Source organism: Lytechinus pictus, chromosome 4, assembly GCF_037042905.1.
Source record: "Lytechinus pictus isolate F3 Inbred chromosome 4, Lp3.0, whole genome shotgun sequence".
In the NCBI taxonomy this organism is placed as follows: Eukaryota; Metazoa; Echinodermata; class Echinoidea; order Temnopleuroida; family Toxopneustidae; genus Lytechinus; species Lytechinus pictus.
The window spans coordinates 12,312,693-12,334,046 of NC_087248.1; the positions used below are offsets into that span (position 1 = coordinate 12,312,693).

Here is a 21,354-nt window from a genome sequence, read left to right on the forward strand (position 1 = left end):
AGTTCTTTACTTCGGAAGAATAAGATGGCGGAGAACTTGAGAGATGCCCTTCGCGATTTCGCCCTCAAAAAGATGCGGGATCTTGAAGCAGAGAGATCTAACACGTAATGTTTCCCCTCTTTTATCTCATGTAATATTATATTTAGTATGAAAAAAATCATGAATGTTTATATGAATTTAACTGTTACTAAGTTAAACATTTATTTATAATTTCATGTTTCGAAAACATCTGTCGGTCGGACCGTCCTCGCGGTACCGGTACTACTCCGGTCGCGGTCGTTCGAGGACCAGCCGGGTGCAGCCCGCTAGGTCAGAGGTGGGGGTAGACAGCTGGCAGCCGTCTGTTTTGAGGAGTTTTTTAACATTTTTTTTTTATTTTTTTAATTTCTCCTCATACACAGACGGCTCGCTATCGTGCAGCCACCATTAGGGGACTTGCAATGCAAAATCCCCCCGTCGGGGCTCTTCAATTTTTGTCTTTAATGAATAAAAATTTTGAAAATGAACGTGACCAAAATGCAAATTAATATTCCCTCTTGGCATTAATTGCCAAAAAACGGAGAAAAATCAAGTTAAAAGGAACAAAAACAGTGACTTACCTCGGCTGTCGCGCAAATTCACTTCCCCGTTTTATCCGATCTTAAGTACATAAACATATGGCCATTGAGTCCCCTGTACAGATCGCGCTAGAACTTCGGTCTCTGTATTTGGTGAGTGAAGCCAACGGAGTTCAGCTGAACAACCAACATAACAGAGATTGAAGCTTTTGGTCTAAGGTGGGGGTAGCCATGCGGCTTCTTGAGAGTAAAAATTATTTACTAACGTATGCTTAGTCTCAATGAAGCCAGGGATTCCTTCCTATTCATCTGCGTGTAGGCTACCGCAAAAAAACCTGAAACTTTCGCCCGCGAGATTTCTACTTCTAAAATTGTATAGACTATAGTATAGGCCTAGGGCTAGGCCATGACTAGACAGCTGGCAGCCGTCTGTTTCCGAGGAGTTTTTTAACTTTTTTTTTTTTAATTTCTCCTCGTACACAGACGGCTCGCTAGCGTGCAGCCACCATTAGGGGACTTGCAATGCAAAATCTGCCCGTCGGGGCTCTTCAATTTTTGTCTTTAATGAATAAAAATTTTGAAAATTAAAGCGACCAAAATGCAAATTGATATTCCCTCTTGTCATTAATTGCCAAAAAACTGAGAAAAATCAAGTTACAAGGAACAAAAACAGTGACTTACCTCGGCTGTCGCGCAAATTCACTTCCCCGTTTTATCCGATCTTAAGTACATAAACATATTGCCATTGAGTCCCCTGTACAGATCGCTTGAACTTCGGTCTCTGTATTTGGTGAGTGAAGCCAACGGAGTTCAGCTGAACAACCAACATAACAGAGACCGAAGCTTTTGGTCTAGGCCATGACCCATGTTTTTGTAGGCCTAACTTACATGATTTATGGCTAACATCCATGCGCAGTGAGTCGCCATTTGCAAATTTTTTACTGTTGCGCCACTCACCTGTCACTGCCTGACTACAATGGTTCTAGAAATCTTTTGCAATGTTGAAAAGTGTCTTGTGGCATCTGATATTAATCCTCAGTAATTCCCTGAAATGCTGCACCCAAGGGTTCATTACCACTCACACAACATGCGAGGTTAGTAATAGTATTAGTATACTAACCTCGCACAACACATGTGATTTCATAGTGCATTTTGACGTTTTCATTCATCACACGAATGTGAGGGACTAAACTACGCCAAGCCTTTCAATATTTGTCCACTATGTTAATCTTGATCGTATGATTTAAGTATATTTGAAAAAGGAATTATAAATTATTTATTAAGGTGTTTTTATCGCTTACCTCCAAATCTCAACCAGGATACTTCGTTCGATCCGTCCTTGGTCATCCTCATACTGCGGTGGAAATTACGCAAACAACAATCGAAATGCGAAATTTTCCTATCGAACATTCTCGATTCAAGTCGTAGGGGAGGGAGAAAGGAAAGAAAAGAAGGGAAAGGAAAAATCGAGAAAGGGAATGGAGGGGGCGGGAAAGGAAAGGAGAGACAATGAAAGACAGATCAGGGGAGGGGGGAAGGTAAAGGAGAGAGAGGGAAAAGGAGACCATAAAATAGAAAGAAAACAAAAGAAAGGAAGAGGGGAAGGGAGAGGGAAAGAAAAATGGAAAGAGCGAGAAAAGAGTAGGGGAGGGAGAAAGGAAAGAAAAGAAGAGAAAGGAAAAAGCGAGAAAGGGAATGGAGGGGGCGGGAAAGGGAAGGAGAGACAAGAAAAGACAGATCAGGGGAGGGGGAAAGGTTAAGGAGAGAGAGGGAAAAGGAGACCATAAAATAGAAAGAAAACAAAAGAAAGGAAGAGGGGAAGGGAGAGGGAAAGAAAAATGGAAAGAGCGAGAAAAGAGTAGGGGAGGGAGAAAGGAAATAAAAGAAGGGAAAGGAAAAAGGGAAGGGAAAGGGAGAGAAGAAAAGAAGGGAGAACGAAAATGGGGAAAGGGAGAAGGAGAGGGGATGATGAAGGGGATAGGAAAATGTCAAGTTTGAAGATCTGAATATTAACACTAAAACAAAATTAGACTCCCATGTTTTATTTATAAAAATACCATCTTTTTCATGATTATAAAGGTTCAACGTCCCTGTTCTAGGTCTAAACTTCAACATAAATCTACTGGCGCTTCGCGCTTGAATTCTGGAGGTCATTCCTCTTTTAAAAGTATAGGTAATCTGTCAGACTTTTCAAATCCCAAATTTAAATCTTAAGCGCAAATGCCCTCGCATTATTTTTCATTTAGATACAGTCCTGTCATCAATATCAAAAACTCTAAGCGCGAGCTTCGCGCTGGCATCATTTTTGTAAGTGACATTTATGATGTTGTTCATATTTAAAAAATGTCCATTTGTTGAGGTTTAAATGTCCAAAAGTTCAGCGCTCGCATAATTTGAAAGGTAAATAGGCCTACCCTTTTAATTGTTATACAAAGGCGCTTATACAACGTCCAGAATGCAGTTCGGAATATTGAAAATAACTATTGGTCCCGCTATTTCTGCCCATGCGACAAGCATTTATCATTTTGAATCATGAGATTCACCTTTAAAATATGATGAAAAAGTATCGTTAAGACTGAATTAAGAAAAAAAGAAGCTCACGTTTCACGCTCGCATTTTGATCCGTTAGCTTGTGATAATAATGGTGACTTCGTTAATATATCTTAGCGGACATGTCCACCTTTTGGTGCTTCAAAAAAATTAACACAACACACAAATAATAATAGAAAACGAACAAAAATAGAATAGATAGTTACCTATCCCACTCATGAATTCTTATTTAACAGTCCCCAAAACGTCTTTTTTTCGTGTTAGCTTATTTCATATACATATATATATATATATATATATATATATATATATATATATATATATATATATATATATATATATATATATATATAGGTCTCCTCATCATGGTTATAAAAAGTGCTCAGAATGTTTTATTTTCAAGTCCTTGTATCAGAATTTTCAGCTCGGGCAGCTCTATCGCATTTTGATTACTATCCTGTTGATCTATTTACTTGAACAAAATATTTAAAATGTCCAGCTTTTAGAACAGATATAAAAAAAAGGTATTCACCTTTGATCATAGATGAGGAAGAAGAAAAAAGTGCAAAAAAATAGGAAACAAACTAACGAATTAATGTGACATAATTTTTCTTCATTTCAAGGCGACTCTTTACATTTCATCATCGCTGATGGCGCTACAATAGAAAATACCGCTTGACAGCAAAAAAAAAAACAGAAAGAGGAAAATAATGCTGAGCGTCTAAAATGCAGCTAGCAGTACAAGCTGCAGAACCGTAAACAAACATCTTGTGAATAATATCGCGCGCCCTCTTTAAGCAAAAGTTTACAACAACGATGACCCTGCGGTATCTACGTGAAGATCACGAGAAAATGCTTTTTTTTTCTTAAAAAACACACCACAGAGAAGACAAGAAACGATCCATATGGTTCGGTAAGTGTCATAGCACAATTAGAAACATTATTTTAAAAGGAATGGCATAGTTATTTTAGTAAAAAGGGTGTGAAAAATTCGCGTGCACCATGTGCATATGAATCCTTCGCACGCGAGATGCATTGATCCCATGAGTGAACCATGCCGCTGCGCACAGAAAAATCAAGCCATAGAAGTCGTGTGTTGTGGACCCAAGAAGTTAGATCCCAGCACGCGCGACCCACTAGTTAGAAATCCACTGCAAAACGCGGTTCGTGGTGCAAGGTTAGTATACTAATACTAACCTCGCAATACGTGTGAGTGGAAATGCTGCAACGTTTGGTTAAAAGATCCAGCAAAAGACAAAGGAGTTTAGCGCAGTCAAAGTCAGTTTGCAAATTTGGATCCGTACGGTGTGAATTCAAGCTGCCATTTTTCTCGGGCGACGATTTGAGATGCCCACACTAAGCAATCGATGTTTCCAAAACTGCCTGCTCAAGTTACCAATATTTGGTATAAAAATATAGATTATAAAAAAATGCTCACGATCATATCATTTTGAAGGTGGGGGTGACAATTGTTATCAAAATAAGAGGGGGTGGCGACTCAACGTATATCTCAACCCACGGAGAGGTTTCAACAACGCAGCTGAGTCAATGCACTTTTGTGTACGATCGGTGCGTGTGTGTGCGCATGCGCGATATGTCTGTGTAGTAAATGTATTGGATTTTTCGAATCGGCGACTCAAACTATACCCATCATTGTGTCGCCGTTCCGGAAGTGTAATTCATGATGTTCTTACTAAAAACTGTAGCAATTTCAGGAGAAAAGTTTATCATATATTTGAGAGGATTTGTGGATACTCTAATCTCATACAAAGATTTGGGTAAGAATTTTTTTTTGTTGTTGCAAAATTGAAGGTTGAAGACTGCCGATGGCGACTCACTGCGCATGGACGTTAGATGTTTTAGAAGGAAAGTAGAAATCTTGGGGGCGAAAGTTTCAGGTTTTTTTCCGGTACACGCAGATGAATAGGAAGGAATCCCTGGCTTCATTGAGAGTAAGCATACGTTAGTAAATAATTTTTACTCTCAAGAAGCCGCCTGGCTAGGTGGGGGTCGTGTACTTCGGCTGGGCCCAAGTATACTAACCTTGCAATACGTGTGAGTGTAGGTATGTTGCTAAAAAAAAATCTCAGAAATAAGGTGTTTCTTCATGGCAGCTCATCAAGACCTTTAATTTAACACCTCATTTATCTCTATAGCCCCAGAAATAAGAAAGTTATTGTAGTTTTAAGGTCGTATCGCCTATTCAATGTATTCCTTTGTTTTTTAAGCCAAAAGTTGTGATCTTAATTGGGACCAAGGTGCACTAATAGAAAACAACAATGCGCATACATTGGCATATGGAAGTGCCCAACAATACTCCCAAAAATTACAGACGCCGCTGAAACGGACATAAATAACACACTTGGCGTCAGTAGATTTCATTCAAATTTCACCACAATAACGTTGCTCTATCGGAATGAATACCTTTTAGAGTGGGATGATACCTATAAATGTGAATAGCAAGAGGTTGAAAACAAGGCCAAAGTTCCAGTAGCACACAGAGCCGCAAGATCAACGAGTACGAGTGAGATTTTTTTTCAAGTCTAGACAGCTGCCATTTAAACATTCAACTACGTAAAAACAATGATGCCGTGGAGAATAACCTTTCCTTGCACATGCAAACACAATACAAACCAATGCCCCCACAGTCGCCCTGCAATTATAGCCAGCACACTCAATGCCTCATTCAGAATGCACCTAGAGGGCGCTTTTGCAACATACCTAGTGAGTGGGCTGGGCCAGTGGCCTGAATATCATGGCGGAATTCACATGAGACCTCGACCATTGTAATTCTGAATAATTCTGAATGTTGGTACTGTTGAGAGCATGCTGTTTAGTCATGCCATGCCTAGCCTTGAGTCTGGGCTGAGGACTCCATTGATGATAATTGATATTTTTTAATATTTGAGTTTTTAACATACATGTATACCGTACTTCATGACATGGAGCCTTGAAGAACTGCCTGCCATAAGAGACATTTGTAAACAAGATAAAAATAACATAAGAGACACTTGTAAACAAGATAAAAATAACGTAAATGTTTTTTTTTATTTTTACACCTTCATACGCCTAATGCGTATGAAGGTTTCCAAAATTGTTTAATGAAAAGGCAAAAAATTGAACTTAAGGTTTCTTACCAGACCGATCTCGTGTAGATCCCTCGATCCGGTTGTCAACAAAGCAAATACAATAGGTCTGACCCTTGAACCGCTTCGTTATGACGTACCTTCGATTAGCGATGTTACAAAGTGCCGTTCTGAAGAACAATTTATAGATAAATATTATTTTACTAAAATTTAATACGTGATAATAAATAATTAGTAGTAATGTTTTTGTCAAAGTTGTGACCGCTGTAATTTAGCACTTCATTTTACGAAGCGACAGAAAACTTGCTTTCCTTCGTTTGGAGATCGTTGCACGGATCGCTGCAGAAGTACTGAATTTATTGATTGATTTTTATTATTTTTTATTGTCAATTTGAGGAGCTTACGTTTGCAGCACATGTGTACCAACGTATGATACGCAATGATTACTGTTGCAATTGGTGATTCTCAAATTGGCTCCGAGTGTGATTGCACAATGCTTTCAAGATAATATCTTGGTACAAAAACTTGATTCTCCTGAATAAATGTGGATTAAATCTGCGATTTTGGAAGTGAATTCACTCTAGCTTAGTCAAAATATGTTTTCCTCAACTGAGCCTGCATAGATATAGATCTAGTGTGGGGATATCACTCATGTCAAGGTGAATACATTTGATTAAGTGAGTGTTATTAGCCGAGATCGAATGATTGTTACTTAATTAGGTAGGGAGGCGAAATTATGGTACCTTTCCATGTCAACATTGTCAATGTCGGGATTTATTTTTAAGCGACATGTCGACATGGATTTTTGTTCCCGACAACAGCACTAAATGGTACATTTATTGCTTGATTGACCAAATTCCTTCCCCAGCACATATGAAATCTTTGGTTTTGTACCGAGTTTAATATTCTATCCTACACTAGATGTTATCTTCAAATTAGGGGGGAAAATAATAAAACAAACCTCAGAAAAAGTCTTGAATTCGAGCATGGATAAGGTCAACTGTATAAACTTATCTTTTATTCATGAAGCTGACCATCCTCTGCTTATCTTTTCAGGAGCAAGAAAGATGAAAGTATGGCTAGTAAATCTCCCAAGTCAACAAAGATAAAAATCAACAGGGATACTTCCAAACTGATATCAGGATCATCAAAAAAGACTGAAGATTTGGAAACTTTCAAGTCTGAATCTAAGGAAAGGACCAAGCGTCATCATGGGGAATCCAGTTCCGGGAACAGTAATAAGATACAGAAACTCATGAAGCTGTATGAGCAAGATGCATCAAATGCAGCGACTCTGAAAGGACAGGATTTCAATGCCTCACAACTGGAAGGGTCTGCACCTTTAAAGACAACACATGTTCTTGCAAACATTGAAGCAGAACCCCCAAAACCTGATGTCAAGATGACCAAGAAGGATTCTAAATCAACAATGTTATTGAAAAAAGAACCTTCAAAGGCTGAGCCTCATTTTAAGGCTTTACCATTGGGCAAAAATATGGAATCTGATGGTGATGTTGTCACGGAGAAGAAGAGCGTTCCAATGTTGGGTGAAAAGAAAACGATCAAGATAAATATCCAAACCAAATTGTTGGCATTACCACAAAAATCAGAGAAAGTAATTGTAAAGGAGTCAGACTCAGACTCTCGCAGCAGCAGTGATGGTGATGATAGTAGTGACAGTGACGATGAAAATCAGATTGCCGATGGTTTACCATGGAGAACCATTCTGGAAGATGGTGAGTTGTCACCATCATCAGATGAAGCAGAAGAAGAAGGAGAAGAAGAAGAAAGAGGAGGAGAAGAAGATGTCAAGGAGACAAGTGGGAATTCGGATAAGACTATAGAAGAAAAGGAAAAAGAAGTGTTGGAAATTAAGGGAAAAGATAAGCGATCCTCCAAACACAAACACAAGAGCAAACACAAGAAGCACAAGCATAAGAAAAGCAAAAAGAAAAAGAGTAAGCACAAACGCAAGGACAAACAGGAAAAGGAAAGTTCTTGTGTAAAGAATGCTGATCATGGGGCGAATGGGGGAGTAGAAGAAGTTGATGTTGAACAAAAGGGAGAAAAGGCAAGCTCTAGCAAGAAAAGGAGCAAAGAGCAAAAGCAGAAGGAATCAATGCAGGACTCAAAGGAGAAGAAAGGCAAGAGTAGTTCAAGTTCCAGTAGAAGAACGAGTGAAGAAAGGGAAGCAAAGGGATTAAAACCGGATGAAACTTTGAAAGATGTTAAAGATATAAGAAGTAAATCCTCAGAAAGAAAGGAAAAATCTAGAAGTCATGGAAGTAGAAGTAGCTCGAAGGAAAAGCATGCAAAAGATGCGATGGAGGTCTTTAAGAAATCAGAACCTGATTTGAGTGTGGAGACAGGCAGAAGAAAGCACGACATTGATAAAAAAGAGAAAGCCGATAGCAAGCATGAAAAAGGGTCCAAGAGCAATGAAAAAATGACCAACAGAGAAAGTCTGAAAGAGATAGAGAAAATTGAAGATGATGTCAAATCTGTGCATTTATCTAAAGAAATTGAAAGAAGCATCAAGGTTATTGAACTAAAGCGAATTGAGCTTGAGGAAGAATGTAGAAATGTCACTGGAAGTAACAAAAAAGCCAAAGAAGAAATGTCACATGCCAAGACAAATTCTCGAAAGAGTGACTCAAATGAAGAAACTGGGACTGAACAGGCAGGGCCAAATCCCTCGCATGCAGGTGGAAGCATCTCAATAACACTTTCTAGCATAAAGGATACTCCTAAAACTCAGAAAGATGGCAAAAGCAACTCTAGCCACAAAATTGATAAGCAAAGACATGAGAGTAAATCAAAGGAGGAGTCAAGACAAAGGGAGGACAGTAGGAATAGACATAAAACAGAGGAGGGTAAAAAGGACTCAAAACATGATGAGAGTTCCAGTGAGGACAGGAGGAAAGACGATAAGAGACACAAAGAGAAAAGGAAAGACAAAGACAAGGAAGATAAAAAGCGTCACTCCAGGAAGAATCAAGTAGCAACCAAAGTCAAGATTGATCATCTTGAACATGACTTTCCATCTGCTGAAGAATATGCTGATGTTTCAGGCAGCATGGACTCAGCTGAAAAGAAGGATGATGTAAAAAGTGATACGTCCACTCCAGGGGAATCTGAACTCTCTGAAATCAAGTCGCGAATTGAAAAGCCTGTTGAAGCGGTCCTGCTAAAAGTGGATGAAGTCAAGGCAGAAAATACAGACAACAGCAAAGAAAGGGTGAATGAAGGAAAGGGCCCCGTGGACAGTACTAATGAGCAGGTAGATGTTACCACCGAAAACAATACGGCAGTTGTGAGTGATTCTGAAAAGAAATCACCCTTTGCAGAAAAGTGTGATGTGGTTCAGGATAGGCTAACTCTTGCCAAAGATGCTGCCAAAAGACCTTCTGAAGAAAAGAAAGACATTGCAGACTCACCAACACCTGATAAAGATTTAGATATTGCTGGAAGTCAGGTGGAAAATACTTCTATTGCAAAAGCAAAGACCAGTGAGGTTGATAAATCAAACAAAGAAGGAAAAACTTCAGAAAATTCAGAGCATGTAGGCTCAGGTGATAAAAAAAATGTTGCTTCCAAAATTGGGAAGAAAGAAAAAAGAGCTGACAGTACATCCTCATCCACAGAAAAAACAGAAAAATCTAACAAAAGTGAATCTGGTGAAAAGGAGATGGATGCGAAGGATGTCAAGAAAGATACTGACAGGACATCAAAGAAGAGGAAGAAAGAAAAAGCTGATGATAAAGAGGAAGGAGCAGTTGACAGTGAAATTGAAGAAGGTGAAATAGTTAAAAAGCACAAGAAAAGTAAGAAGAAAGATAAAAAGAAAGATAAAAGTGAGAAAGACAGGAGTGATAGAGACAAAAGTGAACACAGAGAAAGACGTAGGAGTAGGTATTCTGATTCACGCTCAGAATCCCATTCACACTCTCGCTCTCACAAGAGGCACAAAGGCTCACGTTCAAAATCACGCTCTGATGACGGTAGTGATAGTGACATAAGCATCGGGAAACCCAAAATGGTGGAAAAGAGTTATTTCAGCGAGTCCAGAGGCTGCTGGGTAACACGGATGGTCCCGAAGGAAGACGACAGTTCATCTGACCCTGATGATGGAGACGAACCCTACGACATTGGCGACACCTTCATCCGCCATCCTGCACATGACAGAAGGAGCGTGTTTGACAGACTTGGCAGTGGGAGCAGCAGTCGTAGAGGACACTTCAATGACCGATATGACAGGCATTCACGCTATGGCTACAGTCGCAGAAGGGGGCGTTCCTATTCAAGGTCACGTTCTAGGTCGCGGTCAAGGTCCCCCAAGTTTAAGATTGACAAGAAGAAACTTTTGGAGATTGCCAAGGCCAATGCTTTACAGAGGATGAGAGCAGGAGAGCTGCCAGCTAATTTGCCCATCCCTGAATCCATTAAGAAAGCAGCTGACTCATGTAAGTTAATGTGATTCTACAAAAAATGCACTTTTATGGTGAATCATTTAGATTTTAGAATGACTTCATGATATGATTTTTTTATACATGCATTCTTGTGCTGAATGAATAATGAAATGATTAGGTAAATTAATGTTGTTTGCATACCTTTAGATATTTGTTAAAATAATTACCAGCAATTGCTTCAACTTTTATAATTCTGCTTTGGACAAACTCTATATGACATTGTGTTATCTCATGCATATTCTTACTCTTAGATTGCAATCCAGTCATTTAGTGAAGAAAGGATAAAGCCATTGATGAAATAATAATGCATACAAATGCAGTATAGGAACTTGTCCATTTAAAAAGGCAAATGAAACACCTAAAATTAAAAAAAAAAATTTAATTCAAGTTTGTGTTAAGATTGTAACATTTTTTGTTGTATGATCAGTACTGAAATTCTTCAATATACAATTCTATATTTGCAATCTGAAGCTGGATTTTATTAAATTCGGTGTCTCAACAAATCAAATTTTAATAATTTGGAATTAAATGAATTTTCAAAAATTCTATAAATCTCTGAATGTCAAAAATTTATGTATGCATTGAAGTTTTAGTTTCTAGACTAAGACATTTCATATGTTTTATGTTTGAATATTCTGAAAGTGTCTCTGTTACTACAGTTGAAACTTGCATCTTGTTTGATATTCATCCCTTCTGTAATTTGTTGCAATTGCTCCTACAGATGAGGTCAATGAATCCATCCAAAAGTTCACTGAGCGATGCAAGGCCTTGGCTAATCTTCAAGGAGGCAGTTCTGATGATGACTCTCCGGTGAACAGACCGGTCGGATCTGATGAGGAAGATGGGGATGAGTCTCAGAAACCATTCGTCAGACATCCTTTCAAGGTCAAAGAAGCGGGACCCATTGTATTGAACATCAAGGTATTTATTTTTCATTTTGGCATTTATAGTTGCAAGTCTGCAACCTATACAAATAACCCTCCCTTTCTATATTAAATACTAATGGCATAACAGAATATATTCATAAAGCTGTTGTAAAGTTCATGCACATGTGGAACCTACATGTAATGTACTTAAACTCTAATAGCCATTTGGTGGGGAGGGGCATAATGTTCATCCCCTCCCACCCTATTTAGCTTTTGCATGTGATTTTCACTAAAACAATTATCCAAAGAAACATAATATGCAAAAACATTCATTTGTAATAGGCGAATAAAGTTGCAGCATAGGGAAAGCAGTTCTGTTAAAAAGCTTATTTGAAGTAGTTTTATGTAAAACTATTTACCGTAAGTAACGGACTATAGACCGCACCCGTTGATTAACCGCACCCCCAACTTTGGTCTAAAAAAAAAAATTATCACACTCTCTTTCTATATCCTCACATTTATATCCATATTTGAGGTACCAAGAAACAAAAACTAAGTTAAAGATTTCAAAGTATCAAAAGAGATTACCGGTATACGGAAATATGCTGTTCTTGATCAATAAAAAGGTTCCGACATTATTGGCCACTTACACACTCACCTCACAGTGTACACACACACACAGCACTGCCGTTCTTGTACATTGCAAAGTAAGATGCGGTACCGGTACATCATATCACGACATCATCAAATTATGCTACTGTGTCTAGGAAAGGAAGAAACATTCACATTTCTTGCATCACAACCTCACTATCAGTTTCAGAATTTGTCTAGCATTCGATGTCTTAGCATGAATTTTGGATACAGGATTACAGGAAGGTTCAAGAAACAAAGAAATTGGCATTTTTTTCAGTTGTTTTGTACGGCTTCGTGCCTTCTCTCGTGCGTGGTGTACATGTACATGGTATCTTATGAAAAGCAAACAGGAAAGAAAAAATAAGCTGGTGCGTAACGGGACTTCGGGGAGGGGGGTAAATGAATAGCACCAGCTTAAGTCGCACTATAACCACAATATTACGTAGAGCTCTCTCAGCTCACTCAACTCTCGCTCGGCTGCGACAAAATATTACCGAGTTTGCTTGGCGTCTGTTTAAACTTAGCCAGTAAACTTCGCTTCTTTGAATCAATGACTTAAGAATAAAGTCGAAATTAATGTCATGGAGGTAGGTGCATTTGTTCTTCAAACTTTTATTGACAATATTTGATTAAGATCGAAATAATCGCTTCCCATTACCCGCGGCTCACACCCTTCTATTAAAATGACATTGCCCTAGGCGGCTACGCCCGGCCACTCGATGTGTTGTGAACTGGCAGACGTCTACGGTACATGTTCGGGAGGGGTTACGACGGGCTGGCTCAGAGTCAGACCTATCACCGCGGATAAACCGCACCCCCGACTTTTGCTTCTATCCCGCCGAGAAAAAAGCTGCGGTTAATAGACCGTTACGGTCGGTATGCTACAGTCACACCTAAGAAACAAACAGACTCCAAACCAACTGATAATAAACATTCATTTGAATAGCGCAACTTCTATATGGATATATTCAGCTGGGCTTGTTCAGTGCTCTTTTCACTTATGTCTACGCAGCATATTTTCTTAACTAAAGAGATATGTTTTTAATTTTGATTTGAAGAGAGTCAAGGATGGAGAGCTTCTCATATCAATTGGCAGGCTATTCCATAGTTTGGGGGCAGCAAGTACAAATGCATGATTACCAAGTGCGACTTGTTTTGTGAAATGGGATCTGAAGCAATAATTTATCTGTGGAACTTCGCAGGCTTCGACTGTGTGATTGGGTTTTAAGTATGAGTGTAATGTAGTGTGGGGCTTGACTGAATAATGATTTATATGGCATGATGGCATGCCTTTGGAAATAATAAGTTTGGGTCAATTTGGAGTCGGTTTAGCCAGTGTGACTCGGGCACAATAAGTTGAATTCAATGATATCGACAATGAGGATAATTATATGTATGATGATAATCATTACGTTTTAAGAAAAATGCCAGTTGTGGTAATGGTTTAAATTGAGTGTACACAGAATCCAATTATGTGACTCCTATAAAGTGTGTGCTTATGTAAATAAAGAATATGTGCCAAAGGAATTTAGAAGAAATTGTGCCTTTGCTGAGAAATAAGCAAAATAAGCATGGGATTTCAGTAAAATGGCAGGTATTTTTTCAAGCAATAATAATACACTTTCCAACATGTGCTTATCTGTGCTACAGATTTTCTCGTGAAATTGGTGCACACTGCAACTACCGATAATTTAATTTACCTTTAAATCCTTTGTGGTGTTTTTGTCTTCTTCAGAATGCTGTACAGATACCAGTGGGCGGTAAGGACACCCTGAGGGTTCAGTTCCCAGTGTCCAGTGGTTCCCAACATCGTAAGAAAGAGGAGGAGATCATCATTGCCAATGCCAATGACCCCTATGGCCAATGGACAGTGAGTAGTAATTGAGTGTGATCCCTACCAGGGGGCCGTTTCGAAAAGCTGTTCGTAAGTTAAGAGCGACTTTAAAGGACAAGTCCATCCCAACAAAAAAAATATTTTAATAAAAGGAGAAAAATCCAACAAGCATAACACTGAAAATTTCATCAAAATCGGATGTAAAATAAGAAAGTTATGACATTTTAAAGTTTCGCTTAATTTCACAAAACAGTTATATGCACATCCTGGTTGGTATGCAAATGAGGAGACTGATGACGTCATCCACTCACTATTTCTTTTGTATTTTTTTCTATGAAATATTCTAATTTTCTCCTCATTGTCAAGTGAAACAGGGATTGATTCCTCCCTGAACATGTGGAATTAGCATTGTTTAATACTATATGATTCAGTCAAGTCGGTCCCTATGGTCAAATCTGTAAAAAATGAAATATTGTATGATTCAAACAATAAAAAACAAAAGAAATAGCGAGTGATGGACATCATCGACTGACTCATTTGCATTTCACTGAGTTGTGCATATCACTGTTTTGTGAAAAATAAACGAAACTTTAAAATGCCATAACTTTCTTATTTTACACCCGATTTTGATGAAGTTTTCAGTGTTATGCTAGTTTGATTTTTCTCTATTTATTCAAATCAACATTTTGCTGGGGTGGACTTGACCTTTAAGAACGACTGGTGAACCTATCTTACGCGCTAAACCAAGGCCAATGGTGTACACCTTTTACCACAAGAAAGGATCACCAGTCATTCTTAAAGTCGCTCTTAACTAACAAACAGCTTTATGAAACACACACCTGGTGGGTGTTTCATAAAGCTGTTCGTAAGATAAGAGTGACTTTAAGAACGACTGGTGATCCTTTCTTTTTCATAAATTATATACACCGAAAGGATAACCAGTCATTCTTTAAGTTGCTCTTACGAACAGCTTTATGAAACACCCACCTGGTCTAGGACGAATACCCTTTTGGCAATTCAATTGCTTGCAAGGGTAAACAATCAAATAGTTCAAAAGTTAAGCAAGATTCCTGGATTATCAAAAATCACAGAAAAGTTGACCTATTAACATGACCTAGCGGTTGTTAGACTCGGTCGAGAGTCCCAGTACAGCGCCTATAACTTACACATCAATACAATGATGCACGGTCACTGGGGCAGCCATCATTGTTGCGTCTTGAAAGAGTTACAATGTTTAGAATTAGTTATTTAAGTTTTGCATAAATTTCTTATGTTATATTACACTTTGTTTTCAAATATCAAATATTTTTGTACTTTTGATATGTCTCGAGTCGGTATTCATTTAGTGAAAATGCTATTAGTGCAAAAAGTATTGTTTGATTGCCGATCGTTGATAAACTGATCGAATGCATCGATCGTTTGAGTTTTACTCCCTGGCCTAATCCCTACCCGATGCCTCCATGGTAATGCACCCTTCTCTGGTTCCTAGTTTTCTGCAAAATACAAAACAGAATGAGTCAAATGCAAAGAATTTCATGGAAACCCCCCCCCCCCCCCATGCAGGCTAAAAAATTCTGTGAAAACATGGAAACAAAATGAAGTCCTATTGTTGCTATATTTCCTGTATTTAATACCAAATAGGTGTGATATCTATCTGCGTGTCGTATACAGTTAAGATGCATGGATTATATTTTCAACAGCGAATTGATGATTGAGATGAAATTATATTTTTGTTTATTTTCAGGCTGTTGAGAAACCAAAGCCCAAGCCAGACCCCAAACCACCGGCAGCACCCACCACAAAAGCCAGTACTACTACTACACCACAGCCACCAACTCCGGCAACTGGGCCAGCAGCCGCACCCGCAACTACACCGGCAACTCAGACCACCCCAGCAATAACAGCCACACCTCCTGCTTCTGTTACTTCTGCTGCTGCTGCTGCCCCTGCTGGACCATACGTTCCTGGAGTGACCAACATCCAGCCACCAAAGCCGGTTGCAGAGGAGGACAGGGTCTTTGAAGATGCACCAGGATTTGTAAGTATTAATTATGCAGCAGGCCTAGTGGATGATGCAAGAATCTAATTTGCAATTGATTCAAAATTTCACCCGCTTATTTTGAATTTCAACGAAGGTAAATCAATTCATGCATTTTTTTGCTAGTGGCAGACTAGAAATCAATTGCATACTTGCAGTTTGCCAGACATATGATTGCTTTAGGGGCCCAAATTTGTTTGCCAATGATTGCATTTCTTTTGCAGTGACCCCAAATGTAAAATTTATAGGTGACAGAAGTCATTTTTTTGAAAATTTCACATTTTAACGTTAAATATATTACTCACCTGTCAATGGTGGATGCATTTATTTCTGCTGCTAAGAGTCAATAATTCACCTTTTAATTGTTGTCATTGTTTGCACAAAATATTTTCCTCTAATTTCCCTGTGTTATGAAGTTATTATTTTGTTTGGCGTCACATGTGCCTGGGAGGCAAAAAGCGAACTGAATCACTATGACCCGCAGGTCTGTCCTCCCGATATAACTGATTGGGGGATTGCAGGTGGACCAATACACCGGGGTTTCCCCCTACTCTTATATGAATAGTGCAGTGGGTTCTTAACGTGCAAAGGTGGTGACTCTCCTATACACGGGGCCTCCATTTAACGTCCTATCCGAGGGACAGAGTGTTTTCCATTGTAACATAGCCTGCATCTATGGAACATGGGAGAGAGGTTTACACACAATGCACTGGCTTCAGTCATCCGCCTGGGGTGGACTCGAACCCACGATCTTTGGTTCGATGGCAGACGCGTTACCGACCGAGCCAACAACGCTCTCAAGTTTATAATTCTTGTGTCATTTCATTTTGTACAGTCTTATGACATTGGTCAGATTGTTTCTGCAAGACTGAAGGCCGCCAGAGCTCTACAATCCAATCCCAATAATGTGGAGGCACTCACCGTTCTTCATCACTCACAAAAACAGGTCAGTTGAAAGGAATCTGTGTCTTTTTTTTCCATCCTTGACAAAGGTTGACCTTATTAACTTTTTAAACAAAGCATTGCAAATAATATATGATTATAAACGTGCAGAATTACATCTTTGCATGTTAACATGTTGTACCAGTATCTTAATGATTGCAGATATGCCAACCGTTCCCTTTTTAGAGTATTTGTTCCTCTGTTTTGCTATGAATACGCCAATACGTGTTTGTTACTTTTTTTTTAATTTCCAATCATGGAGTATGTATTATACACAGCACGTGACACTAGTGCCGGTCCGACGGTCCCAGACCGGTAAAAATCACTTTCGGGCCAGTAACTTGTTGCATGAAAATAACAAGTAAATTCTTGCCTACGAGCACAAGTTTAAAATGGTGAATTATCAAGTTTTCAAGTAGAATCATTTCACTTTTTTTTCACCAATCTCACTACAACAGGCTGGCGATTATTATGTTCAGACAAATTTTTTAAAATACTCTTTTTTTGTAAAGAAATACTTTTTTTTCCTTCTAAGAATACTTTTTTTTTTGTAGAAGGTTAGCCGGTCTGTAATTGATGCTGACAATTATCTAAAGGGAATATAAACAGTATAGTTCTCCAAATGGCAATAAGAAAACTTACATGTACAATCCTACTTTAAGAGATTGAAAGTGGCAAAACAAATTAACAATACTGCTTTCGTTAGAACAGGGGCAAAATCTTATCAAATGAAAATTGGAACATTTAAAACTTCCTTCAGGTGTATAATTCCTTGTAAGATGAGTGTGCTAAATGCAAATTTCCATCATTGATTCTTCAAAATTATTCACTGTGTATTAGATTCGGACATGGGCGCATAGCAGCAAGAAACCTGGTTTGTTCACAGGTAGCACTGACGCTACTTTCCTCCGTCCAGAACAGCTTAGTAATCCGAATAGAAAAAATCAAGCATGGATAAAGAAGGTTTGTATTAAAAAAAAAAAAAAAACCAGGTTTGGACTCTTAATTCTCTAAGTTTGATTAAGTAGAAAGTATTTTGAAGCCTTTGGTTTTTTTTTTTTAATAGTTATTACTTTGTGAGGGATTTTCAGGAGTTTAGCGTTTCTTTACCCCCCCCCCCCCCTTCCGTAGTCACTCTTTATCTATTTTCTTTGTCACTTTTTTCGTTTTCTGAGTGACTCTTATCTGCTTTTTTATTTAATGTCATATGTTTTTTTATTCATGTTTTCTTTTCTAAACTTTTCATTTTTGAAATAATTTTTGGACAAGACTTTTGTATTTGGGGTGGGATTTTTTAAGAAAGAAGTGACAAAATTATCTTCACATAAAGAGAATAAGGCTAATACCAAGAAATCTAGATATGTTTTGAATCCTTTTCAAATCTGTGAAAGGTTGAACCGATATGTAGTGACATGCTGTCATCTAAATTACATCATACTTTAATAGCAACTATTTACTGTAATATAAATTCGTTAACTGACGCAACAGAGATTTATTACCAAATATCCACTTAATGCACTTTTATTTGGAGTTTGGTAATATTTCCCTGAATATCCATCCATGTTACCTGTAACATGTTTCCAGTGATAGTCAATGCAAAATTGAAAGACATTTACAGAAAATATTGGATTTTTTTCTTTGTATCACAAACAAAAAGTTTAAAGAAAATTCATTTGAAAATGAATATCCATGCATAGTAAACTAAAATACTCTTCTTCTTTTTTTCAAATACATAAAAGCTGTAGAATCCTGGAGAATAAGTGCATATTAAAAAATAACAAAAAAATAATAAAAATAATGCACATCATAAAGGCTACTAAGCTGAAAAAGTCTGGTGTGAAGGTGATGTTAAGGTTTGTTCGCACTTAAACCTTATATAACCTTGCTTTTCACAAAAAAAATAGTTACTATTATAAATACTGATCTGAAGCCTGATGGACCATTTCAGTGTTCATTCCTATGTGATAATGGTCATGCAAGTAGTCATCATGCCAGTTAAAGATGTCAAAACACCCCTTTTCCAGAAATGCCATCTTCCACTTCCTGTCATCTCTCCAATGGGACAACATGGCCTCCTCTGTGGCCATGGCCTGTCCCATTTTAGAGATGGGGGGTGGCAGCATGCATTTCTCTCTGACTAGGCTGGAAACTTGTTACAGGTTGTAAACCATTACGACGGCTCAGCAATAGCCACGCGGAGAAGAATGTGGAGCTGCAGATGAATCTAGAATGAATAAGAAACGGACATCGTGATGTAGAGTTGGTGGGTAAGGAGCGTTTCATTTTAGCACTGTATAAAGGAAATGGGACCCCGGCCACATTTTATGTCGGTATACACAATTTTTTTATAAACAAAATATTGGTCAATCAGATTTTTTTTTCTGTTTTCAGCAAGTTTGAGAGAATAATCTGGTATCAAGCAATGTAATTGACAATAATTACTGAATAATATGTTTTGCTGTGTGGGATATTGTATATGGTAAACACTGGAATAGGAATCGTCAATAAAAATGTTACTCATTCTATTTTCAGTGTCTTAAACTCTGCAGCAAAAAATGAATCAATCAAATCTTGTCTCATGAATAGGATGATTTTTTTTTTCGCATTAGCACTTTTTTCAAAAACTTATTTATATGGGCCCATTCCTTGTGCTAAATTCAAACCCTCCTTTCAAGTTTATTGGGGTATTTCTGTGGTGTGGTTTTTCTTTGTGTCATGTTTACATATTTCCCTGCTTCGTACAGAAGAAGGTCTCTGGTGTTGTAAGTATATTTATCTTAGGATACATATGATCAAAAGGAAAAATAGATTTGTCATTCTGTATTAAACTCTATAAAAGCGTGATCAAGTGATTCATGTAACATTTTATAAGTTGATTGTTTTGATATTTTGAATAGTAACAGAAAGTTTGGAAATGTCCTTTGGACTAGTTGACTTTTTTCTTTTTATCTGATATTCTATTTTTTTCATATTAATTACAGTTATGGTAGTATTTAGTAGTGCATTTTTAGTGATGAGAAATAAGAAAGATAAACCCAACTGCATTCATCATTAGGTTCTAACACTTTTCTTTTGTTTTTCCATTTCTTCCACCATCACTACTTCATTTCCTCCAATTAATTTCTCATTAAAATTAATGATGTGGGGAATTTTGACATTGCCCATCCTGCCCATGGGTCATTCCATTTCACCTGGGGTCACTTTTGGTAACCTTCGGTCATCATCGGTCCCTGTGGTTCCTGGCTCTTACGTGACCCAACAGGACATGTTCCTGACAGCTGCACCGGTCAACACGGACATCGGACGCTCACTAATGCATAAGATGGGGTGGAAGCAGGGAGAAGGTCTTGGCAAGAACAAAGAGGGCGCACTCAATCCATTATTGCTGGAAATCAAGACGGATCGGCAAGGTAACTGAAGATTTCCTCGTGATTTTTATTTAGTTTGGTCTAAAAAACCTCATGATGATGATTTAGATTGCATAATATATCTGTGAATAAAGTGTCACATGTCTGCAAACAATCTACTCCACGGTGCACTGTATGACACTGGAATTAATTATTGATGTCTACCCGGTACATGTATATGGAATTAATTATGACCCTGCATGAGTTCATATCTCACTCTCAGAATTGGAACATTTAAGTTGAATGTATATCAAGGAAATCCCTGTCTTTTATAATTTTAAGTCAACTTTTATTCAACTTATCCTTTTGGAGACTGAATGGTATTGCTATGTTACATGTTTTCAGTAGACTCCAGCCATCATAGCATCATTTTGAAAGTGCGGAAGTATGATCGAGCCACTCCCTTGTTGAAACATTTTCACTGGTTACCAGTTGACAAAAAATTTCTGACAAAGTTGCATTGTAACTTTATAGGTGTATGCATAAAATGGCACCCAAAACTGTAGCCTACTAAGATCACCACACTGGCCACATTACAGACTTGAAGACTTTTTTTACACATTCCTAGACTAGAGTAGTTTCAAAAGGGGGGGGGGAGCTAGCTTTTATTTTTGTGGTCCCAAATTATGAAATAGTTTGCCAATTCATCTTTGATTATGTACTTCTGTCAAATTATTTAAAAGGCATTTGAAAACATACTTATTTTTGTTAAAGTGTATATGTAATATTGGAGAGTAATTTGTATATGTAAAGTGCATAGAGCAGTTTTAATTATGCGCTATATAAGCACCAATTTATTATTATTATGCAGGCTCAGTCTCAAATGGGTTAAGCCTTGTTATAAGTCTCAAAGCAAAACCTTGTACATTTCAATTGCCCCAAGGTCTTGGCCTTGCTTTAACAACTATCGGCTGATAAATGTGCTAAATTGCCTCCAATATCTTTACTTGGAGAAGTCCATAATCGATAGCT

At 38.0% G+C, this 21,354-nt stretch overlaps 1 protein-coding gene across 3 annotated transcripts in view; it reads left to right on the forward strand.

Moving 5' to 3' along the window:
- Positions 1 to 21,354, forward strand: part of LOC129259534 (ankyrin repeat domain-containing protein 11-like) — a 24,001-nt gene continuing 2,647 nt past the window's right edge. Inside the window, exons 1-9 of one of the 3 annotated variants that reach the window (XR_010293362.1) lie at positions 1 to 104; positions 7,250 to 10,656; positions 11,384 to 11,583; positions 13,897 to 14,031; positions 15,740 to 16,033; positions 16,869 to 16,979; positions 17,816 to 17,938; positions 19,135 to 19,238; positions 20,238 to 20,385. Coding sequence is in view for 2 of the 3 variants with exons in the window: in XM_064098396.1 (XP_063954466.1) it covers positions 25 to 104; positions 7,250 to 10,656; positions 11,384 to 11,583; positions 13,897 to 14,031; positions 15,740 to 16,033; positions 16,869 to 16,979; positions 17,816 to 17,938; positions 20,238 to 20,385 (4,498 nt within the window). In the remaining variant the exon portion in view is untranslated. Of the gene's footprint in view, positions 105 to 7,249; positions 10,657 to 11,383; positions 11,584 to 13,896; positions 14,032 to 15,739; positions 16,034 to 16,868; positions 16,980 to 17,815; positions 17,939 to 19,134; positions 19,243 to 20,237; positions 20,386 to 21,354 lie in introns of those variants that run through there. The other 2 variants (XM_064098397.1, XM_064098396.1) reach the window with 2 other exon arrangements.